Source organism: Carcharodon carcharias, chromosome 30, assembly GCF_017639515.1.
Source record: "Carcharodon carcharias isolate sCarCar2 chromosome 30, sCarCar2.pri, whole genome shotgun sequence".
NCBI classification, from domain to species: domain Eukaryota; kingdom Metazoa; phylum Chordata; class Chondrichthyes; order Lamniformes; family Lamnidae; genus Carcharodon; species Carcharodon carcharias.
In genome coordinates this window covers 19742318-19768146 of record NC_054496.1, presented here as the reverse complement: position 1 = coordinate 19768146, position 25829 = coordinate 19742318, and the positions used below count along the sequence as shown (strand labels likewise).

At 44.1% G+C, this 25829-nt stretch overlaps 1 protein-coding gene across 1 annotated transcript in view; it reads right to left on the bottom strand.

Moving 5' to 3' along the window:
* LOC121271176 (adhesion G protein-coupled receptor E3-like) overlaps positions 1 to 25829 on the bottom strand; it is a 72006-nt gene that overhangs the window by 29233 nt on the left and 16944 nt on the right. The window contains exons 3-8 of the mRNA XM_041176939.1: positions 17419 to 17745; positions 13537 to 13613; positions 10988 to 11077; positions 9724 to 9898; positions 1855 to 1974; positions 608 to 816 (exon numbers count right to left, since the gene is read on the bottom strand). Of these exons, the coding sequence (XP_041032873.1) occupies positions 608 to 816; positions 1855 to 1974; positions 9724 to 9898; positions 10988 to 11077; positions 13537 to 13613; positions 17419 to 17745 (998 nt within the window). The remainder of the gene's footprint in view (positions 1 to 607; positions 817 to 1854; positions 1975 to 9723; positions 9899 to 10987; positions 11078 to 13536; positions 13614 to 17418; positions 17746 to 25829) is intronic.

The following is a 25829-nucleotide window of genomic DNA, read 5'->3' as shown; positions in this document are numbered from 1 at the left end:
CACTTTAGGCGTACCCTGATGTTGTGAAAGGGGATATAGAAATGCAAGTCTCTCTTTCTGATGTTACGCAAGTTATAGGACTAAAGTCTTGTCCAAACGACAACACCTCTGACAGTGCAGCACCGAGTTATTTTTTAATCCTTAAACTTCACCTTAATTCTTAAGGTGGTGTCACTGGCAAGGCCCGAATTTATTGCCCATCCCTAATTGCCCTTGAACCGAGTGGCTCACTCAGCCATTTCAGAGGGCAGTTAAGAGTCAACCACATCACTGTGGGCCTGGAGTCACATGTGGGCCAGACCGGGTAAGGACAGCAGATTTCTTTCCCTAAAGGGGCATTAGTGAGCCAGGTGGGTTTTTATGACAGTCAATGATAGTTTCGTGGTCACCATCACTGAGACTAGCTTCATATTCCAGATTCTGAATTTAAATTCCACCAGCTGCTATGGTGGGATTGGAACCCGTGTCCCCAGAGCAATAGCCTGGACCTCTGGGTCACTAGCCCAGTGACACTGCCACAATGCCACTGTCTCCCCCAGATTGATAACACAAGTTAGTGATTTACAGAAATCTAATTAATCTGTTAAGAATATATCCAACAACTGACCTCTTTCCCTTGAATCCCCTCGAAAGTAATATTAACAGTTCCATTCAGTTTATGTAACTTCCTGTTCCCTTTTGTCACAGTTACCACCTTTGAACAAAACTGGCTCTTCTGTGGTTTTCTGAGTTTTCTGTGGTTTTTGTGTTCTTCCTCCACCAAATTTGCATCTATGTTGGAGTTCATATCACGGTAGGATATAAAGACAAGTGTAACTGCCATTACAGAGAAGAGACCGAGGAAGATCAGATCAGTAAAGCAAAATATACAGGATGAAATCACGCAGGGTGCTATTAGTTAAAATCCCAAACATTTATCTACTTTGGCTTCTGGTCTAGCTTCATCGCGTTCATGGCCTCATCTCTCCCTATCTCTATAACCTCCTCCAGCCCTTTAACCCTTCAAGATCTCTACACTCCTCCAATTCTGACCTTGATTTTATTAGTGCCACCATCGGCGAGCGTGCCTTCAGCTGTCTGGACCTCAAGTGCTGGAATTCACTCTGTCTCACATCAATCCACCTCTCTCTCCTCCACTAAGCTGCCCTTTAAAATCTACCTCCTTGACCAAGCCTTTGGTCACCTGTCCTAATATCTCCTTACGTGGCTCAGTGTCAAATCATATTCGCTAATGTTCAAGTGAAGCATCTTCACTACTACATTAAAAGCACTATATAAATGCAAGTTCTTGCTGCTGCAAGAAGACATGAATTTGGTGTGGATTTACTAAGGAAGGTGTGTCACTCATTTATAAGGGGTGTTCCCAGGAGTTCATTGATAGTTTCAGGACAGGGCACCAAGATGTGTCCCTGTTTGGAACGTGTTCTCCAGGGTTTTATCAACGTATGGAGACAGTTCCAGTTAGGACAACATTATTGGCAGGGGAACCCGGCCGTGTGTCACAGGGGCATGTGGCCCCTGATGTAATGTGCCTTTTAAAGGATATCAGCATGACATCACTAGAAAGAAACATGTCATGTGATCCAGTCTTGGTTTCACTTTTGTTTTGAGCAGATTACACACACAAACACGCACAGCTCTGATGTCAATGTATAACTGTTCTCCCATGCCTAGTCTTAATAAATGAGCCCACAACGTGTTTATCCAATCCTTTATGAGTGATCGGTGCCCTGTACAGTAAATTATCCCAAGGTATTATAGCATTATAATAACGCTACATGCCCCACGTGGAAAAGTTTAAAAGTTATTTCTGTAACGCAATCACGATTGCAGATAAATAAAGGAGAAATATACCAGAGGCGTCATCACCAATAACCGTGCTGGGGTAAACGCTCACTGTGTCCCCTTTGGCTTGTAATATCATGGTGTCACTTCCTGTGATGTTGTCCCTTTTAATGAAACCTATTTCGAAATCTGATGGGAATAAGCAAAAATGAATTTAATGCCACATTTGTGCAGTTGTGCTTATGGTGGACACTCAAGGTTAATGTTTCTCCTTTAGGAGTGGAATTTAACCGGCAGGCCTGTTCAACTCTTAACCATTGCTCTGACAGGAGCCGAGTGAAGGGTTCAGAAAAGGTTCGGAATCTTGAAATGTTTCATCCTGACCTGATTTTCATCTCCCATTTGGCTGTGTTGAATGGCGAAGTCTCTGCTCTTACCTTACGACACTTTGAAGGTGTCAAATGTGACACTGAGGTGGTAGTGTTCTTGCCTCTGACTGACACACTGAGTCAAGAAGATTGTTCATTCACATCCCAGTCCAGAGATTTCAGAGCACAAGAGATGGGGACAGGAGTACACCACACGGCCCATCGAGCCTGCTCCCACCATTCAATACGATCATGGCTGATCTTCAGCTTCAACTCCACTTTCATGCCTGCCCCCTGCCCCCCATCCCCTCCCCCTCCATATCCCTTAATCCCCTGAGAGAACAAAAATCTGTCTGTCCCAGCCTTAAACATATTGAACGATGGACCATCCACAACTCTCAGGGGTAGAGAATTCCAAAGGTTCGCAACCCTTTCAGTGAAGTCATTTCTCCTCATCTCAGTCCTAAATGATTGGACCCTTATCCTGAGACTGTGCACCCGTGTTTAAACTCCCCGACCAGCGGAAACAGTCCCGCAGTGTCTACCCTATCAAACCCCAACAGAATCTTGTATGTTTCAATGACGTCACCTCTCATTCTTCTAATCTCTAGAAAATATAGACCCAATTTACTCAGCCTCTCACCATAGGGCAATTCTGTCATCAAAGGGAGCAATTTAGTGAACCTTCGCAGTACCGCCTCCATTGTAAGCATATCCTGCCATAATTACGGAGACCAAAATTGCACATAGTATTCCAGATGTGGTCTCACCAAAGCCCTGTACACAGGTTGGTTTTCTAGTATGATGTTCCTGTACCATGCTGAGAGATTGCTACATAGTTGGAGGTGTCGGCTTTGGGATGAGGCATTACATTCAAACGGAGGTATAAGACCCTGTCGTACTATTTTGAAGCAGAGTAGGGGAGTTTTCCCTGGTATCCTAGCCAATATTTATCCCTCAATCGACATCATTAAAAAAAAAACAGGTTACCTGGTCAATATCACATTGTTGTTTGTGGGAGATGGCTGCGCGTAAATTGGCTGCCAAATTTTCTACGCTACAATAGTATCATACTTCAAATGGCTGTAAAACACTCTGGGACATCCTGAGGCTGTGACAGGTGCCATGAAAATGCAAGTTCTTTCTCTCCTTCAATCGACGGTTTGTCCAGTGTAAATTTCATGAACCTTCCCGAAGGTCTTGTTTCCGTAAGTTATGACAGTGACCTCACTTTGAAACATCCTCCTTTGGTTGAAAAGTGCTTTGGGACATGCTTAGGTTGTGAAAGTCGCTATATTAATGCAGATGGAGTGTGCACTTGCTTTGATTGAATTTCCCGCTTTCCTCATCCTTATAGATCCCAACACATGTCTGGAAGGTGATATGCACTGCCAAAGGAAGGTGCATCGAACTTTGATTAGGCTACACTTAGAGTATTGTGTGCAGTTCTGGTTGCCACATTATAAAAAAGCACTGGGCAGGGTGCAGCTAAGATTTACAAAACCAGAAATGTGTGGGTATACATACCATGAAAGGATTAATAGGCTGGGTCTCTTCTCTCTTGAAAGAAGAGGGTTGCAGGGTGACTTAATACAGGACTTTAAAGTTAGGAAACGTTTTGTTAGAGTGAATATAGAGAGACTGTTCCCCCTTGTGGGGAAGAGCATACCTAGAGGCCATCAATACGTGATAGTCACCAAGAAATTGAATAGGGAACTCCGAAGAAACTCCTTTACCCAGAGAGTGATGAGAATGTGGAACTCACAACCACAGAGACTGGTTGAAGTGAATGGTATATATGCAAGGCAAAGCTAGACAAGCAAATGAGGGAGAAGGGAATAGAGGGTTAGGATGGTAAATTTAGATGAGGAAAGATGGGAGAAGGCTCGAGTGGAGCAGAAACACAGGCATGGACTGGTTGGGCTGAATGGCCTGTTTCTGCGCCATGTATCCTATGTAGTCTTATGTAATGTGGAGCTTCCAAATGCTGCAAATGAGTCTCACTGAGTGGTGGGGGTGAGTGCAAGGTCAAGGTTGCTCCCTGAACCCTCTGAAGATTGAAGTTTCCACAGAAGTAGCATTAAATATCAGCGGCAGGGGTCAGTGAATGAGGGTACGGGGAGGGAGAGACCTGTGAAATGGGCATCTGCAGCCCACGCCCACTCTGATAGATGGTAGGGATAAGATCTATGGCTGAGTAAGGGGATAGTGGCATGGGCACTCTGGGGAACAAAAAACAAAACCTTAGTGGAGTCAGTGCCAGGGGGACTGGCTGGCAAATTCTTGGCACGATTGCCAGGAATGGCGCCCCACAGATTTGCAACCATTTTGCCTTCAATAACTTACTAATTGTTACATGCGGATGTAAAACAGTAAAACGCCGGCCGTCTAATGTGACAAAACTGATAACGTGGAAACGTAACATTACGAGCAAACTGGGAACTTGGGTCAATTTTCAGGGATTTTCTTTTGAATTCATGCACGTGTTGTGGGCCTCTCTGGCAAGGCCCAATGACCTTTGAGAAAGGGCTAGTGAGCCGCTGCCTTTTACCGATGCAGCCTGCATGGCGTAGGTATACCCACAGTGCTGTTAAGGAGGAAGTTCCAGGATTTTAATCCAGCAATGATGAAGGAATGCCAATAAGTGACTTCTGATGATGAGCTGAATTTAGTTCCTGTGACAGAGGTCTCCTGCCCATCCCCCAACTGCTCCCCCTGCTCACCCACCCCCCCATTCCTCGCAACTGGTTGGAGGACCGAGGGGAACCCTTCATCATTTCTGGAGGCCTGATGCCACTTAAGTGTGCTCAGGCACTTAACTGGCCAAAGTCAGGCCCCCCACACATAAGCAAGGCCCCCCCCTCAGAGCATGGAAAACAGAGGGCAGTAGTTCTCCATTGTCGGCTGTGCCGTTGGAAACAATGGTTGCTGCCAGTAATGATCTGTGGTCCGCAGCGATGATTGCTGCTGGATCCCTGGCCATTTGGGAGTGGGGCCAGACAGAAATCACAGGGAGGGGTTGACTGGTGAGGGGGTGTTTTCCTGATGCTGGGAATCAGTTGCGGGTACTCTTGCCCCTTCCATCTTGCCCACTCTGGCGGGCTCCACTAAATGCCACCTGATGAGTGGCTCAGAGGCAAACCTGCAAGTGGTGGTGTCCCCATGCTCTCGCTGCCTTTGTCCTTCTAGTTGTTAGAGGTCGTGGGTTTGGAAGACGATGTTGAAGAAATCTTGGCATGTTGCTGCAGTGTATTTTGAGGGTGGAACACACTGCCCCTTGACATTCCATGGCATTACCATTGCTGAGTCCCCCACTATCAACATCCTGGGGGTTACCATTCCTGATTCACGGCTATTTCCAAGTTGTTACTTGTATCCTCTATAATGAATCTTAGTGTGCCAAAGGTAGAGGGAGCGAATGTTTAAGGTAGTGGATGGGGGTGCTGATCAAGTGGGCTGATTTGCTCTGAATGGTGTTGAGCTTGGCGAGTGCTGTTGGAGCTGCACTCATCCAGGCAAGTGGAGAGTATTCCATCACACTCCTTATTGTATGGTATTGTGGGTGCCCTCATGCCATTGTAATGTAAAGGTGCTCAGCAGAGCCAAAGTTAACGTGGTATTGAAAAATAGCACCGCTCACGGTATGATGTATGGAGTCACATGGGAACAGTCTAGAGAGAACACTCGGGAAGCAGCCTACTTGCATGGCAGCAGCACCATGCAAGACAACATTGAGGATCTGTAAATAGTTAGATTAACAATAAATGGTTCATGTTTTAAGCATACAAGTCCCAGGATTTCATCATTAGGCCACCACAGCTGGCAACATAATACAACATGGTGAGCAGCAGCGGTAATATGAAGGGTGGTATTTTAAATGATGAGCCCAGAACAGGATCCCGAGGTATGATAAGCTAAGAGCAGCAGAAGCATAACCAGAGAGACGTGCAGCTAAGAAGAAAACTTGAAGAAAGAATTCAAGATGCTTCACTCCAGGCTTAGATGTTGAGGAATCCACCAGAGTGAGTGGAAGCCCATTGCAAGGCTCCCGAATGACGCATAAAAAGATTTTAAAAATGGTCAGATCACAAAGGCAGTGAGCACAAGTGCAAAAATTGCACAGAGCAAAAAGAAACAGCTCAGATAACAAGGTGAGCAAGGACAGTGAGAATTTCTTCAGATATTTAAATAAGAAGTTATCAATTAAGTCGCCTCTTACTCTAAATTCCGGTGGATACAAGCCTAACCTGTCTAACCTTTCCTCATAAGACAACCCGCCCATTCCTTGTATTAGTCTAGTAAACCTTCTCTTAACTGCTTCTAATGCATTTACATCTTTCTTTAAATAAGGAGACCAGTACTGTACACAATACTCCAGAAGTGGTCTCACCAACAATCTGTACAACTGAAGCATAACCTCCCGACTTTTGTAATCAATTCCTCTCGCATTAAACAATAACATTCTATTAGCTTTCCTAATTCTGCTACAAAGTTACAAAAAGGAAGTGAAACTGGACAGACCAACCAGTATCGACCTAGGCAAGCAGAAGGAACTAGAAGAAGGAAAAGGTGAGCTGAATGAAAAGATTCATAAGCTTGCAAAATGATTTGAAAATAAAACAGCAAACATGCGTTCGGCTGAGATGGTGAAACAGGTGGAAATGAAGGTTCCATTGGCGAAACATCTATCTCCAGCAAGAACGTAGTGGACCATGACGGAAAAAGAAAATTTGGGTCCTCCCTAGGAATGAACGGAGTGCACATTCCCCTCGGGAGGGATGGTTCAAATCCACAGTGTCCGAAAAAAGCAGAAAAGTTGTTAGTAAAGAGAAATGCAACTCAAAGGAGCGCAAGAGGTGAATCAACTGGGAGAGAACCGACTACTAGAAACATAGACTGACTGAGATGTGGAAGAACTGTCAAGCCTCAAGACCATTTGAATTTATAAAGTCAGAGACTTGAGATGAGGGAGCAGGAGTTTCTTTTAAATTCATTCATGGGATGTGGGCTTCGCTGGCTGGGCCAGTATTTATTGCCCATCCCTAGTTGCCCTTGAGAAGGTGGTTGTGAGCTGCCTTCTTGAGCCACTGCAGTCCATGTGGTGTAGGTACACCCACAGTGCTGTTAGGGAGGGAATTCCAGGATTTTGACCCAGCGACAGTGAAGGAACGGTGATATATTTCCTTCGAGGGGAACTTCCAGGTGGTGGTGTTTCCATCTATCTGCTGCCCTCGTCCTTCGAGATGGCAGTGGCAGTGGATAGCAAGTAAAGATTGTATTACAAATAGTTATATTCCGTTGGAAAGGAAAGTTTTCTTCGGAGAAGAAAGGGGGATGTTGTATGATGTTGTGTGTGCCTGCATGCCATTGTAATGAAAAGGTGCTTGGCAGAGCAAGGGTTAACATGGGACTGAAGAATAGCACCGCAGACAGTATGATGTATAGAGTCACATGAGAACAGTCTAGAGAGAACACTCTGGAAGCAGCCTACCTGCATAGAGTGGCACCATGCATGACAGCAGTATCTGGGATCTGTAAGTAGTTAAAGACTACCAATAAAGGGTTCACATTTAAACCTACAAATGTCAAGATCTCATCGCTGAGATATCACTGCACACCATTACACAGCATGGTGATCAGTGGTGATAATACAACACTCCTGACTTGTGCCATGTGTAGGGTCAATGTTAGTATGTGAATAGACAGTCTACATCATCAGTGATGTAATATCACGTGACAACAGAGTATGCTGAGAGATAGTTATATGTGAAGTCTCATGCTATGCCTGTATTGTACACAGTTAGTAGAATGTTCAATAAAAGGTAAAGTTTATCAAAAGCCTTGCCTCCGGCAACCCCTATCAATCCTGACCAAGGACAACCTCATCTAAGACCTACAATGGTAGGAGAGCTTGTAGACGTTGGACAGGGAGACAGGGAGTCAGGAGGTAAGTTACTTATCACAGAAATCCCAACCTCTGACCTGCTTTTCTAGCCACGGTATTTATAAGGCTGGTCCAGTAAATTTCATTGTATATTTCACTTAATTACATCTTTCTTTATTAAAGAGGAAGTGAAAATGAAAGACAGGATGTCATTAAGGTTGAAAAGAGCTACAGAAGAGATGAGAAACTAAGAAGCAAGGATTGTATGGTATCATAGTATCAGTTATGAATCCTGTCAGTCAGCAGTGTTTAAGGGTTTGGTCTTTGTAGGTCATGTACATGAGTCACATGGAAGACCTGCAAGCCACACTTGATGGTTAAAATGTTGTTGCCATTGCTTTGAGTACCTTTGAGATGACGAGGGCAAAGAGATCTTAGTCTTTTTGTGTAGGATTTGCCTGCCAATGAAGCAATAGTACTAGTCCTTTCCAAATTCTCACGAAATTCAAACAGGACAAACCAGGGAATGGAGGGAAGAAAGAACTCGCATTTTTTATAAGGCCTTTCTCAACTTTAGGACACCCCCAAAGCACCTTACATCCAGTGAAGCACTTTTGAAGTGTTGTCATGTGGGGAATGCAGCAGCCAAATTTGCACATCGCAAACTCCCACAAATAACTGTGAGATAATGAGCAGATAATCTGTTTCAGTGATGTTAAAGGCTAAGTATTGGCCTGGGTTGAGATGTACAAGTGCAAATAGAACTGAGCTGCCTGTGCTTCATGGCTGTATTTCCAGGGTTAAGGAGCCTCATGTGGTCTAGAAGCTGGACAATCTTGTTGTAAGATCTTAGAATCCCACAACACAGAAGGAGGCCACTCGGCCCATTGTGTCCATAAAGGCTCTTCAAAAGAGCTCTCCAATTAGTCCCAACACCCTATTCTTTCCCCGTAGACTTGCAATTTTCTCCTAATCATGTATTTATCCAAATCAGTTCTGAAAGTTACTATTGAATCCATTACCACTGCCCTTTCAGGCAGCGCATTCCAGATCACAACAACCCACTGCATTAAATGAATCCTCCTTTAAGTCATTTTGTCAATTATCTTAACTTTGTGAAAGTCACTGTAGTCCCAGAGGACCATAGGCGGCTCTCTCATTAGAGAGAGACGACTGGTGGTAAGTTTAACCTGAGAGTCATCACACCTCGAGTGAGGGGCGAGGTTGAGAAGGCGGGGCCTTCATGGATGACCTCAGCCAGGACGGCAATTGACCCCACGTTGTTGGCGTCACTCTGCATCACAAACCAGCTGTCCAGCCAACTGAGCGAAAATTTGTGTCACCTGTTGAGCAACGCAGGTCACAGGAAAAAAAATGACCATGAATATGAGAGACAGAGTGGAAATTTGAATACATTGACGATGTAGGTAGAAGGACAACATATTAGGGGCTCTGGAGGAACAGGAGGGGTAAGTTCAGATGATCACCCAACCATAGTAGAATTGCTACTATGTGGAGAGAGGTGTGAGGAGCCGAGTGGCCTACTCCTGTTCCTATTTCTTACGTAGGTGCTAGAAATGGAGGGGGAGGATCAACCATAAGAGAACAGAAGTTTCTTTTCCCCTTGTATCAGGTATGATGGTCTTGGAGTATTCGCTGCCTATGAGGTAAATGTGAAGCTTTTACCTAAGGCGGGGCTTGTCCATTTTGTGCGTCCCTCCTTGAGTAAGCCCACAGCAGCCGTTATGACAGCACTTTCCATCTCCTGCAGCAGGCTGCTGGCTGCCTTCTGCCTCTCACTGTCCTTTAAACTCTGCCAACCTGTTAGATTGCTGAGCAGATGTGAAAGGACACTGATCTTCTGCAGGGTAAAATAACACGTTAGTTTTGAGCGATGGCAGATATTAATAGTGCACATAAGATTCAACAAAGAAAGGAGCGAAGGAACTATTCTGTCTCCTGTCAACATTTAATGGTCATGTGAATAAAGGTCACTTGGATAAAGATCGGATTAATCACACAGCAACCAGATTATTGATTGCTTTATTGGGGAGGCGGTGGCATAGTGGTATTATCACTGGACTAGTAACCCAGAGACCCAAGGTAATGCCCCTGGGGACCTGGGTTCAAATCCAACCAGGGCAGATGATGAAATTTGAACTCAATAAAAATCTGGAATTAAAAGCATGATGATGACCATTGCCGATTGTTGTAAAAACCCATCTGGTTCACCAATGTCCCTTTAGGGAAGGAAGTCTGCTGCTCTTGCCTGGCCTACATGTGACTCCAGGCTTAAATGCCCTCTGAACAGGGGCAATTAGGGATGGGCAATAAATGCTGGTCTAGCCAGCGATGCCCACAAAAAATATTAGTGACACACAAGTAAAACAAAAACTTTGTGAAATGATGTCCTGAATTAAAAGGCAGGTGAACAGATCTGTTGAAGTGCTCAGAGTGACCAACATTGATTTAGAGCCTTTAACATTCCAAAGGCGCTTTGTGGGAGTGTTATCAAGCAAAATAATTTACAGCGTGCCAAGGAAGGAGATATTAAGATGGAAGACCAAAAACTTGGTGGAAGTGGCAGGTTACAAGGAACATTTTAAAGGAGGACAGAGAGAGATGGAGAGACTGCGAGATTTAGAGAGGGAATTCCAGAGCTTAGGGCCTAGACAGGCATGGTCGCCAATGATGGGGCAAAGGGTTGGGAAAGAGGCCAGAAATAGAGAAACGCAGGGCTCTCAAGAAACATAGAGTCCTCACTTGCATATCAAAGAACGCTAGTGGCATTTTGATGGTTTCGTTACTTCCTCAGGGGCCCACCGGCCTCCGAGCTCAACAACATCACTACTTTCTTTCAATTAAAGCTCTGCTGGTAAAATGTTCCTGATAATTAAACGCGGTCCTTGTCTTTGAGAAAGCTGCATGGTTAAATGATTCAGGGACTCACCTGCACAGCATCAGAACTGTTGCACATCTCCCTGTCAAAGGTCATGGTCCAGTTCATGAAGTGACAAGATGTGGAATCAGAGTGTGCTTCCTGTTTGTTTAAGACAAAAGATTGAACACTTTAAGAAATTATAGCAAGGCACATCCAAAGGCCTGTCCTTTCAACATCATGATGATCAGGGAGGGGGTGTCGTTCCATCATTTACTTCAGCAGAGGATAAGTGGAGCACCTTTCAACACTTGATACCAAGCAGAACAAATACAGCCAGCACCTCAGGTTCTCGAGCACAAGCTAAACACCGGTGGGTTAACAAAATGGCCGGCAATGAAATAATAGAACTATAAGCTAAGTACGGTGTTTTATAACATATAAGAACTCCTACAATAAGGAGGAACAACACCTACAACATCCTCTAGGGAGAACAATGTGAGAAGGATCGCTGGAAATGAATACAAGAAGCAGTTGAAACGTATTGAAAAAATGGGCAAAGGTGCAAATGCTAGCTGCAGTGGAGAAATGAAGATAAAACAATGACCTGCATTTGTATAACACCTTGTATTTAAAATGTCCCAAGGCGCTTCACAAGAACATTATCAAGCCAAGTTTCACACTGTGTCACACGAGGGGGTTTTAGGACCGATGACCCAAAAGCTTGGTCAAAGAGGTTGGTTTTAAGGAGTGTCGAAAAGGATAGATAGCTTGAGAGGTAAAGAGGTTCAGGGAGGGAATTTCAGATCTTCAGGCCTCAGCAGCTGATAACAGTAAGAAATACTTTCAGTTTCATAATCACGAAAACGGAATCAAAGAAGAAACAAGAAGGGGTTGAAATCAAGGATTCTCAGCAGCCCGTTCATATGTGACGTGGTTGACTTCCTCCAAATGTCTTTAAGGAAGAAACTGTCCCCAAGCAAGAATAACCCTCAAATAAAACTAAAATCTCAGACAAGCTTTTAAAATCTCAAAACCAACAAAATTTGGCAGGAGTGAATCCGAACGATCATGAGCCATTGACGAATTGGATTTAGGCTAACCTGGGGGCAAAGCTGATGAAGACAACTTCAAACTTTTTTGATCTTATTTCAATCCTATCAACAAATAGTAGGATTGATTATCAGAATCTAAGCTGTAAAAACGAGTTTGCTTGGACTGGAAGGAAAGATCCTGTCCCTCTAAGCTCCTGAAGGAAAATGGACCTTTGGATATCAACTTTTAAAGGTTAAAAGCATGGACCAGAAACATACCTGTTTCATTTGCACACTGTGCATGGTGTCTGGCCAAAACGATGGCCTAAATTTTCCAGTCCCACCTGCCACAGGAATCATTGCGGGCGTGACGGTAAGTTTGATGGACCAACAAAAGGTCCATTGATTTCAGGCGGGAATTTGCAGTCCTGCCCGGAATCCCACCCTCTCATCGTCTGAATTTACAATATGCTGTATTTTCGAAAGACAAGGAGATCATGACAAGAAACAGCGGCTTGTCTAAAACAGGGGGCAAAGGGGGGGGAAACAAAGGAAGAGTGGTGTCGTGGGTAGGCCACTGGCTGAGTAATTCTAGAGGCCCAGCTAATGCTCTGGAGACAAGGGTTCAAATCCCATCGTAACAGCTAGCTGGTGGAATTAGTTAATACATTGAATTCATTTTTTTAAATCTGGAGTTGAAAGCAAGTGACCATGAAACTATGGGCGGGATTTTCTGGATTGTCCAGTCCCGCCGGAAGTCAATGGACATTTGGCTGGGCCGACGAATCTCCCACGGCCGGTCCCACCACGACGGGGCCGATAAAATCCCGGACTATCACCAATTGTTGGGTATTCCAACTCCTTTCTATATTTCCTTAGCTCTGATGACGAGTCATACGGACTCGAAACGTTAACTGGGTCCCTCTCTGCAGATGCTGTCAGACCTGCTGAGTTTTTCCAGCTGTTTCTGTTTTTGCTTCAGATTTCCAGCATCGGCAGGATTTTGCTTTTGTGTTGTAAAAACCCATCTGGGTTCACTAGCTTCCTTGAGGGATAGAAATCTGCTGCCCTTACCTAGCCTACATGTGACTCCAGTTGCAGAGAACCGTGTTTGGCCCTTAACTGCTCTAAAGGGCAATTAGGGATGGGCGCATACCCTGGCCACTGACTTGCATGTCCCATGAAAGGATGAAAAGCAGTGGAAAAACAGCAGTTAGATTGCTTGTCCCAGAAACAGCCAGGTATAACGACAGCCATTTTACAGTGAAGGACTTCCCCTTAATGGTATCTGTAAACCAACAGCGTTAAAAGTTCATCTGTGCCATTTTTTTTTGGGTGCAGGAATTTGTGATTCACAACCCACCCTCACCAATCGAGGCGGAGGGAGGCAACACACACATTTGGCAGGAGAACCTCGTCTGTCACATCGGGCTGAGCTGCTGACAGCCTCTGCGCCCAGGAGGGGGCGCTGGGCTTCCATAGCACCGGCTGCCAGCAGAGCCACAGGTCCGAATGTCACCTCCGAGATGCTTAATATGTAGAAATGAGAGATATAATAGCTCAGGCATGAACCTGGAAAGTTCTTACCGATGGTTGGGAGTCTGACCGGCATTCTGCAGGAGAGTCTGTATTTTTGTTATCCGGATGACATTGAAAAGGGGGATCTGAAAAAAACAAATTGGACATTTGAACTTCCGAGCCCCCAGTTGCTAAGGAATAAGCCATAGTCCACAATGGACCGTAGGCATCTCTATCCAGTAGAGAGAGACAATTGGTTACTTATAGCTTGAGGGGCATCACTCTGCAGGCATGGGGCAAGGTGAGGAGACAGGCCCTCCATCAGCTACCACAGCCAGTACAGGGACACACCACTGGCATCATACACTAGCCATCGGAGCTAACCGACTCCCACTAGGTAAAGGATGTTAAAAAGAACACTATTAATGGGAAAGGAGGCACTTTACACTTCATGGTCGCACAACTCTAAACATTATTAATTAAATCTCTCTTCGCTTGCCAATAGGTCTCAGTTCCATCATGCTTCAGGCTCATACGGATTGAGCGGACATGTTGATACTTTAATGTTTCACTAAAATAGCAGAGGCGGCAAGCTGCTTAAGATCACAAATGACAAATGTTGATTTTGGTGCCCATTGTTGCTGTTTTCTAGTGCCCAGGTTTCCTGCGCCTTAATCCAGCCCTGGGTCTACGTGAGAAAAGAGCTCTCCACACTCGGCCCTTGTTTGCAACATAAAATATGAGCTTTTGCAAAGTACATCACTCACCAACTTTATCTACATTTTTTTAAAAACTGAACCAAACGACAGCTTTGGACTGACAAGGTTCCTTGACAGGCTTTGTTCTTGCATTAAGATGAGGAGGTCAGAGAGGGCAGGCACCAAGACACCAGAGCATGAGAAATAGGAGCCAGAGTAGACCATTCAGCCCCTCGGTCCTGTTCCTCCATGGGGTAAGATCACAGCAGATCTTGTGCACCAAATCCATTTTCCCACCTTTTCCCATGACTCACTTTGTGTCCAAAAATCTATCCATTTCTGTCTTGAACATACTCAACAACTGAGCATCTACAACTCTCAGGGGTGGAGAATTCCAAGGATTCACCTCTGAATGAAGAAACTTCTCTTCATATCAGTCTAAGTGGGTGACTCTTTATCCTGAGACTACTTTCCAGCCAAGTTAAGCAGCCTCTCAGCCTTTACCCTAAAGACCTCTAAGAATTTTATACATGTCAACAAGATCATGTTTCATTCTTCTAAACTCCAGAAAGTATAAGTATATTCCACTCTCTCATAATGGGACAGCCCTCTCATCCCAGTAAACAGTCTAGTATCTGTTGCACCCAATCTAAGGCAAGTATATCCTACCTTAGCTACGGAGACCAAAACTGTGCACAGTTTTCCATGTCTCATCACAGCCCCATATAACTGAAGCATATTTCCCTTACTATTTTACTTCAACCCTCTTGCAACAAAGGCTAATGGAGAGAAGGTTCCCTTTCCTATTATGTTTTTACTATTCCAGCTGAGTTTCAGTAGATAACTGCAGATGTTATCCAGGGTATTCCTGTACACTAATTTTTCCCGGCGTTACTGGATGCAGTTCAATACTTCCGATAAGACTACACTGAGATCTGTAAGCTCCTCCAACTCTAGCCTCTTTTGCGTCCCTGATTCTTAATGCTCCACCATTGGCTGTTGTGATGTGATGTACAGGTACCTTTAAGGGTGCTTATCTTAAACTGCTGTCCATCAGTACCCACCACAAGGTAGGAAGTGATGTATAATCCCATGTATTCTGTCGATAGAAGCAGCAGTCCGACAGATCGGATGTGTCTATATAGCCGAGTTACCATTGCCTCTATATAGTCTTATCTTCAAGTAACAAACCCACAGTATTGTTTTGCCAGCCCTTGTTGTATAGTCGGTACACTTGCGAGAAATAGCGAACTTTACATTGGCAGCTGTACCTACAGCGATCTAGATCCCTAAGCTCTGGGATTCCCTCCCCGTCACTCTCTGCTCCTTTAAGAAACTCCTTAAAACCTGTTTCTTTGACCAAGATTCCAGTCGTCTGTCCTAATATCTCCTTATATGGCTCGGTGTCAAATTTTGTTTATGTTCCTGTGAAGTTCCTTTGGGATACTTTAATAAGCTAAAAGCGCCTTAAAAGTGCAGCTAGTTGTTCTGCTGTGATGAAGGTATAAACATGACAGGAGCATAGCTGCAACCAATTTCAAATAATCTTACAAAATATACAGAAAGTTAACACAGCAAAATAAATGAGCCTGATAATGTTGATTCTAAGGATCCCACCACCTTGTATTTCCCTTTTTTTTTTATCCGGCCTTTATCAAGTCTGGTTACTGCATCATTTGCAATTCTTATTTGATGTTCTGCGCGGTGCTAGGAATGAAACACTGCCCCTATTTCAGTACAAGGGAAGCTATCCCAGGTTAGGGCCAATGCAAAGCAAAACCTGCCTTTTAGTCTTCAAAAATGTGGCAAGGCTGCCGACTATTGCGACAAGGTGAAACATTTTTTAAATTCCCAAGCTAGCCACCCCATGGCCTACTTGGATGACCATGGCCTATTCGGATGACCATGGCCTACTCGGATGACCATGGCCTACGCGGATGACCATGGCCCATTCGGATGACCATGGCCTATTCGGATGACCATGACCTACGCGGATGACCATGGCCCATTCGGATGACCATGGCCCATTCAGATGACCATGGCCTATTCGGATGACCATGGCCTATTCGGATGACCATGGCCCATTCGGATGACCATGGCCTACTCGGATGACCATGGCCTACTCGGATGACCATGGCCCATTCGGATGACCATGGCCTACTCGGATGACCATGGCCCATGCGGATGACCATGGCCCATTCGGATGACCATGGCCTACTCGGATGACCGTGGCCTATTCGGATGACCGTGGCCTATTCAGATAACCATGGCCTACTTGGATGACCATGGCCCATTCGGATGACCATGGCCTACTTGGATGACCATGGCCTATTCGGATGACCATGGCCTACTTGGATGACCATGGCCCATTCGGATGACCATGGCCCATTCGGATGACCATGGCCTACGCGGATGACCGTGCCCAACTCGGATGACCGTGGCCTACTCGGATGACCATGGCCTATTCAGATGACCATGGCCTATTCGGATGACCATGGCCTACTCGGATGACCATGGCCCATTCGGATGACCATGGCCTACGCGGATGACCATGGCCTATTCGGATGACCATGGCCTACTTGGATGACCATGGCCCATTCGGATGACCATGGCCTACGCGGATGACCGTGCCCAAGTCGGATGACCATGGCCTATTCAGATGACCATGGCCTATTCGGATGACCATGGCCTACTCGGATGACCATGCCAAATTAGTGAACTCCTGGGAGGAAAGTTGCTCCCATTTAGCACCACTGTGATTGCCTGAGCTAAATGTATATAATCCACTTCCACTTGCAATAAAAAAAGGAGTAGCAAAGAAGCTAACAGCACAGAAGGAGGCTATTCAGCCCATCATGTCTGTACTGGCTCTTTGAAAGGGCTATCCAATTTGTCCCCGCTGCCCATCTCTTCCCGCATAACCCTGTCATATTTTCCATTTTGAGTATGGATCCTATTTCTTTTTGAAAGGTACCATTGAATCCGCTTCCACCGCCCTTTTCAGGCAGCGGATTCCAGATCACAACAACTCGCTGCTTAAAAAAATAATCCTCCTCAATCTCACCACCTGTCCTTTTGCCCAGTCGTCTCAATTCTGTGTCCTCTGGTGATCAGCCCTCCTGAGAGCGGAAACAATTTCCACTTATCTACTAATTCAGAACCCTTCAGGCATTCTGAATGATTCAGCGGCAAATTGTGAAATATAGGAAGGTAATTTCAGTCCTTTAGAATCAGATAAACTGCATGAACTCACCATTCCGAACACTGAGGGTGATTTCTTGTTTCCAGTCATTGAAAAGTCCAGGAATCTCTAAACGGCAGCAGTACAGGCCCTCATCTTCCAAGCTCACATTGTGTATGGTTAGAGACAGGTCACCTCGCTCTATGGCCCCATACAATCTGTACTTTGATTCAAAATAATTCGTGACATGCTTCCCGCTAGTTGTAAGCAGAGTATTGAAGCAATAAGTTGAAGTGCACCCTTGGCCCCAACACGCTGAGAGTAAACCATAATAGTTAACATCGTAGCTGCAAGGCAAGGTGACCGAGGATCCCAACTTTCCGGGGATGTGTAACCCCTCTGCAAAATGAACAGAGATTGCACTTAGAGCATGTAATATAGAGGAGGATGGGCTTTCAAAGTTGCTGAACAGTGACATTTGAACCAAAACACTTCTAAGATTAGAATCTGCTGATCTAACCCAAAACAGATTGTGGTGTAGAATTAAGAAGTTGATCAATTTGAAGCAATATGGCACCCAGGAGCAAGAGAAGTACATTTACTTCCTGGTGCCAATTCAATGAGAACTTGGCTGACCTTAAACCTAATTCCATAGCAACGCCTTTGCCTGGTATCCCTTAATACCTTTGGTTAACAAAAATCTACCCATCTCAGATTTAAAATTAACAGGTGATTTTGCATCAATTACCCATTTGCAGAAAAGAGTTCCAAACTTTTACTACCCTTTGCGTGAAGAAGTGTTTCCTAATCTTACTCCTGAAGGGCCTGGCTCTAATTTGTAGACACTGCCACTTAGTCCTAGACTCCCCAACCAGCGGGAAGAGTTTCTATCAACCCTATCAGGCCCCCTTAAGATCCTGAAAACTTAGATTAAATCTTCTAAATCCCAGGGGATACAACACGAGTTAGTTTAGTCTCTCTTCATGGCATAACCCTGGGAGTCCAGGTCTCCATTCTACACTGCACTCCATGGCCAACATATCCTTCATAAGGTGTGGTGCCCAGATTTGTCCACTGTATTCCAGATATGGTCTAACCAGGGTTTTGTATAGTTTAAGCATGACTTCTTCCCCCTTGCATTCTAGTCCTCTAAATATAAAGGACAGCATTCCATTATTCTTTCTGATATGTCCTGTACCTGTCCATGGTATTTCAATGATTTATGTACCTGGAACCCCAAAGTCTCTTAGGACCTCCATTACTTCTAGCTTTTAGAAAGTGCTCTATTCTATCCTATTTAGGATGTGGATGACCTCACATTTGCCCACATTGAATTTCATTTTCCACACCCTTACACCCATTCACTCAATCTAACAATATCTCTAATTTGATGCTACTATCTATACTGCTCATCATGCAGCCCATTCCTTGTCATCATCAAATTTAGATATGTGGCTTTCTAATCCATCATGTAGGACATTAATAATTACAATGAGTAGCTGAGGTTCCACTACAGGACATAAACAGCAACATCCTGTCCATTAGAGTACAAGCCAATTACCCCTACTCTCTGTCTCACCTTCTGGGAGCGGCAACAGCCAGACCTGCGAGGGACACCTCTACTCAGGCAGCAGATAAATAGAGGGAGAGGCCCGGGGTCTTCACTCACCTTCCAGGAACGGAGACAGCCAGACCTGCGAGGGACACCTCTACTCAGACATGGGGCTGATTTTGAAAAAAAAAATCCAGGAATGACATCACAGGAAAACTGTAGGTTCATTGGTTGGTGAGAGGCTGCTATTAGGGGGTGTGTTTAAGTAGCTTAAAACCAGAAAAACATCATTTATAAAGAAATAGCTGCTCGGATTTCAGTAAGGAACACTAGCAATAGGGAAGTGAAGTTATATCAAGTCAAAGTGAAATAAAGTAGTAAGGTAAACCAAAGTAAGATAAAGTTAGCATAAGTGTGGTAAAGTTAAGTTACTAGTAATTTATTCTACTCATTCTACTTACTCTAAGAATAATAAATAGTTTGTAGAGTTACGGAATGGCAGTTCAGCTTGGCCAAGTGGAGTGTGCATCCTGTGGTACGTGTGAAGCTGTGGATGCACCATGTGTCCCAGACAAACACAAACCCATCTGTAGGTACTGTCACCAGCTGCACAACCTTGAGCTCCGGGTTTTGGAATGTGAGTGGTGACTGGCGTCACTGTTCTGCATCTGTGAGGCAGAGGCCTATGTGGATAGCATGATTAGGGAGGGGAGGGTCACACTGCAGGTCAGAAGCTCACAGTCAGGGAGGGAATGGGTGGCCAACTGGCAGTCTAAGAGAACCAGGCAGGTAGTACAGGAGTCCCCTGAGTTTATCCTGCTTGCTAACTGATTTTCCATTTTGGACGCTGATGGTTCCTCAGGAGAGTGCAGCCAGAGCCAAGCTTGTGGCACCAGGGAGGAAGAAGAATAGAAGGGCAATCGGGGATTCCATAGTCAGGGGATCAGACGGGCGTTTCTGTGGCAGTAAATGTGACTCCAGGGATGGTGAGTTGCCTCGCTGGTGCCAGGGTCAAGGATGTCACAGCACGGCTGCAGGACATCCTTCAGGAGGAGGGGGATCAGCCAGAAGTCATGGTCCAAATTGCTACCAATGACATAGATAGGAAAAGGGATAAGGCCCTGAAAGCAGAGTTCAGGGAATTAGGAAGGAAATTAAAAAGCAGGACCTCAAGAGCAGTAATCTCAGGATTACTCCCAGTGCCGCATTCTACTGAGCATGGGAATAGGAGGATTGATCGATTAAGTATGTGGCTGGAGAACTGGTGCAGGAGGGAGATTTCTGAGGCATTGGGACTGGTTCTGGGGCAGCTGGGACATGTACAAGCTGGACAGGTTACACCTTAACAAGACTGGGACTGATATACTCGCAGGGAGATTACGTAGTGCTGTTGGAGTGGATTTAAACTAGCTTGTCAGGTGGCCTGAGGGGTGGCCCAAATTGGAAGGAAGTAAAGTTGGAAACAGGGAGTAGTAGTGAGACTAGAAGGCAGGAGAAACAAAGCAGAACACCGAGTATGCTTCAAATGTGTAATGATGTCAAAAAGACAAAGTTGAGGGCACTCTACCTGAGTGCATGCAGCATTCACAATAAGGTAGATGATCTAAAGGCACAAATAGAGGGAAATGAGTGTGATATAATTGCCATTATGGAAACATGGCTGCTTGGTGACCAAGACTGGCAACTGAATATTCAAGGATGTTTGACATTTGGGAAGGACAGACAAGAAGGGAAAAGAGGTGGAGTTGCGCTGATAATAAGGGATGGGATCAGAGCATTAGTAAGGGAGGATCTCAGATTGGAAGAACAATGTGTGGGATATGTTTGGTTGGAGTTAAGAAACAGCAAAGGGCAGCAGACATTGCTTGGAGTTGTTTATAGGTCACCAAACAGTAATGGTAATGTGGGGCATGGTATTAATCAGGAGATGAGAGAAGCATGTAGCATGGGCATTACAGTAATCAAGGGTGACTTCAATCTGCATGTAGACTGGATAAACCAACTGAGCACTAATGCTGTGGAAGACAAGTTTCTGGAGTGTGTTCGGGACAGTTTTCTAGAGCAATATGTTGAGGAGCCGACTAGAGGAAAGCCTATTTTAGATCTAGTGTTATGTAATGAAAAAGGACTAATCAATAATCTTGTTGTAAAAGAGCCTTTAGGGATGACTGACCACAATATGATAGAATTTTGCTTTATGTTTGCAAGTGAGGTGGTTCACTCTGAAGCAAGTGTGTTGAAGTTGAATAAAGGAAATTATGAAGCATGAGGGACGAATTGGCAGAGGTGGATTGGGAAAATACATTAAAAGGTCTGACTGTACATAGGCAATGGATAGTCTTCAAAGAACTATTACATAGTTTACAGCACCTATACATTCCTTCAAGGTGCAAAAACCCAAAAATGTCAGTCAACCGTGGCTGACAAAGGAAATTAAGGATTGTATAAGATTAAAAGGAAAGGCTTATAAAGTTGCCAGAAATAGTAGTAAACCTGAGGATTAGGAGGTTTTTAGAATACAGCAAAGGAAGACCAAGAACTGATAAAGGGAGAATAGAATATGAATGCAATCTAGCAAAAAACAAAAACTGACTGTAAAAGCTTCTACAGGACTGTAAAAAGGAAATGTTTGGCTAAGACATATGTGGTCCATTACAGACAGAGTCAGGAGAATGTTTAATTAGGGAATAGTGAAATGACAGAGAAGCTAAATGATTACTTTGTGTCTGTCTTCACTGAGGAAGATACAGGAAATCTCTCAGGCTTAGATATGCAAGGGACTAGGGAGAGTGAAGAGTTGAAGGAAATTAATATAAGAAAGAAGGTTGTATTGAATAAATTAATGGGACTGGAAGTTGGTAAGTCACTGGGACCTGATATTCTGTATCACAGAATGTTGAAAGAGGTTGCTATAGAGATAGTGGATGCATTGGTGATCATTTTCCAAAATTCTATAGATTCTGGAATGGATCCTGCAGATCGGAAGGTAGCAAATTTCACCTCACTATTAAAGAAGGGAGGGAGAGAGAAAACAGGGAACTACAGACTTGTTAGCCTTACATCAGTACTAGGGAAAATGCTAGAATCTATTAAAAAGGATGTGATAAATGGATACTTGATTTGCGAATGTGAGATCATGTTTGATGGACTTGTTAGACTTTTTTGATGATTTTACTAACAAAATTGATAAAGGGGAGTCGATGCACGTAGCACATTTCAGAAGGCTTTTGGTAAAGGTCAGAAACACTTTTTTGACAATTATGGTAGGAGAAAAGAATTGAGGAATTACAACAAAAGAATGAACCCCAGGAGTGCCCAGGGTGTGGTCAATCGGTGTTTTAGATGAGATTCAAAATGCCATTATGCAATGAACTGTCCTAAGTGATATAATAAGGTGTTCTAAATTAAACATAAGACAGAAGACTCAAAGGAAAAAAAATTGAGATATTGTTCAAAGAGAGGGCATTGTATTATTTACAAGAAGTTTCAGCCCATTGATGAGTGTCTTTGTTGCAAAGTCCTTCAATTGTACGGTGCTAGATAGCGGATGCATGTCTACTGTGTCTGGAACAGACTGGTTAAAGTGCTACCTGGGCTCCTTAGATGACAAGGACCGGAATAAGGTGAAGGAATTTGAGAGTTCCACCAGTTTTAGATTTGGAGATGATAATACCCTAAAATCTTTAAAAAGGGTAGTGATTCCCTGTAAGAGAGCTGGAGTCAATCATTTCCTCAGCATGGACACAGTGTCCAGTGAAATACTGTTGCTGTTGAGCAGGCCATTGATGAAGAAAGCGCAAATGAAGGCGGACACGGAAAATGACAAAGGCCATGATATTTGGAAAACCTGTGGATTTACAATTTACGCAACCTGGACACTACTGTACTCCTTTAATGAAACATAACTTTTCTACTAAGGAAATTGAAGAAGTACTATTAGCATCAGGAGATAGGAATTTACAGGACAAAAAGCTAATTGTGTTAAAATTGCATCGGCAGTTTGCCCAGCCTTCTAACCAAAGGTGAAAACTTTTGCTAAGGGATGGAGAGTACACTAAGCTTATAGAGGAGATAAGCGATAGATGTGATATATGTAAGAAATACAGAAGGACACAGTCACAGCCGTTAGTGAGCCTGCCCTTAGCAAGAGATTTCAGTGAAGTCCCTTCAGTGGGGCAATGAAAAGAGCATTTTTATTTTACATTTTGGCCAACAAGGTGTAGCCAGTCAACCATCATAAACAGTAAAGAAAATAATTGTGGATCAGGTTATGGAAAAGTGAATAGGGACCTGATTAGGATCACCGGCAAAATTCCTCACTGATAATGGGGAAGAATTTGCTAACGGAGTTTTGGGATGTGTGTGAAAACATGAATATAATAGTTATGATTACAGCAGCAGAAAGCCCTTTTAGTAAAGGAGTGTGTGAACAGAATCACGCGGTGATAGATGAGATGCTTCGTAAGATGTTAAAAGATATACCAAGCTGCAAATTAACATCTGCTCTGGCAGAGGCTGTCCATGTCAAGAATTCACTGCAGATGGTTGGAGGCTACACCCCATATCAAACACAACAAACACAAAAAATGGGAAAAAAACTCAGCAGGTCTGACAGCATCTGTGGAGAGAAAGGCAGAATTAACGTTTCAAGTCCGGATGACTCTTCTTCAGGGCTCTGAAGACAAGTAATACGGACTCAAAACATTACCTCGGTCTTTCCCTCTGCAGATGCTGTCAAACCAGCTGAGTTTTGCCAGCATTTTTTGTTTCTGTTTTAGGTTTCCAGCATCTGCAGTATTTTGCCTTTATCTGTGGTCCATCCCAGTTGGTTTTTGGTAGAAGTCCAAAAACTCCTTCAGGCCTGAGTGATCATCCCCCAGTTTGGGAGGCAACTGCGATTAAGTCTGTTTCTTTGCTGAGCACTTAAATGCACTACATGCCGGCAGAAGAGCATTCCTTAAAGCTGAATTACAGAAAGAATTCGGCGAGCCTTAACATACAATGTACAGCCATCAGATATGATTTTCAATCAAGGAGACATGGCACACTATAAAAGAGAAGGGCTTATTGAGTGGAAAGGCTCGGGAAAAGTTATAGGTAAAGATGGTAAAACAGCATGGGAACCAGACTATTCGGGTACGCTCATCGAGGTTAGTTGGCAGGTCCGGAAAGAGTTGTAGATAGTGATGAGGAACCATGTCCATGTGTTGCATGATTGTGAAGACCAGGTGGCTTAAGTTGACAGGGTATCTGAAGATGGAGACAGTAATTTCAGATGAGCAATTTGTCCCAGAGGACAACTGCCGAAAGCTGGCGCTAAAGTTATATACTCGCCCGAAGGGGCCAGTCAGAGGCGGGAAGGAAGGATTGTAGGTAGACCAGGAAAGGCCACTGGAAAATGTAAAAACTGGTTAAATGTGCAAGATAAAGGGCAGGATATTAGACCTATGGATTGGGAACATGAAGTACAAAAGCGGAAGGCTCGGAAATGGAGGGAAAAGCAGTATCAGTTCAGGCAGTGGGTCTGGGAGTGAACATGCCTCCAGGAAGAGGTCACAAATAGTTGAAAGAACATCTATAAATGGGAGAGGGAGATCAAACAGTAACAGTCCAGACCGTGATAGAAGGCAGAATAGCGGGTGTAGCTTAACAAGGTCAAGGAATATGGCACAGACTGGTAATGCCACAAGGAGCAGAAGCCCATGTGATTGAGAAGTCTTAGTAGCTTCAAATAAATTAGATGATAAATTAATAAAAGATGCCAAACAGCAAGAACTACATAGTTGCGAAGAATTTGGGGTATACACAGGGGTGCCAGATAGAGCACAACCAGCTCTATCTCATAGAAGGATATGCATGGAAAAGGCGCTCCCTGATGGGATTTATAAAAGGTGCTTCCTGATGGGTTTTATAAAAGGTGCTCCCTGATGGGATTTATAAAAGGCGCTTCCTGATGGGATGAATAAAATGTGCTCCCTGATGGGATATATAAAATGTGCTCCCTGATGGGGTTTATAAAAGGTGCTCTCTGATGGGATTTATAAAAGGTGCTCTCTGATGGGATTTATAAAAGGTGCTCCCTGATGGGATTTATAAAAGATGTTTCCTGATGGGATTTATAAAAGGTGCTCCCTGATGGGATGTATAAAAGGTGCTTCCTGATGGGGTTTATAAAATGTGCTCCCTGATGGGATTTATAAAAGGTGCTCCCTGATGGGATGTATAAAAGGTGCTTCCTGTTGGGATTTATAAAAGATGCTTCCTGATGGGATTATAAAAGGTGCTCCCTGATGAGATTTATAAAAGGTGCTCCCTGATGGGATTTATAAAAGGTGCTCCCTGATGGGGTTTATAAAAGGTGCTCCCTGATGGGGTTTATAAAAGGTGCTCTCTGATGGGATTTATAAAAGGTGCTCCCTGATGGGGTTTATAAAAGGTGCTCCCTGATGGGGTTTATAAAATGTGCTCCCTGATGGGATATATAAAATGTGCTCCCTGATGGGGTTTATAAAAGGTGCTCTCTGATGGGATTTATAAAAGGTGCTCCCTGATGGGGTTTATAAAAGGTGCTTCCTGATGAGGTTTATAAAATGTGCTCCCAGATGGGTTTTATAAAAGGTGCTTCCTGATGGGATTTATAAAAGGTCCTCCCTGATGGGATTTATAAAAGGTGCTTCCTGATGGGGTTTATAAAATGTGCTCCCTGATGGGATTTATAAAATGTGCTCCCTGATGAGATTTATAAAAGGTGCTCCCTGATGGGATGTATAAAAGGTGCTTCCTGTTGGGATTTATAAAAGATGCTCCCTGATGGGATTTATAGAAGGTGCTTCCTGATGGGGTTTATAAAAGGTGCTCCCTGATGGGATTTATAAAAGGTGCTTCCTGATGGGATTTATAAAAGGTGCTTCCTGTTGGGATTTATAAAAGA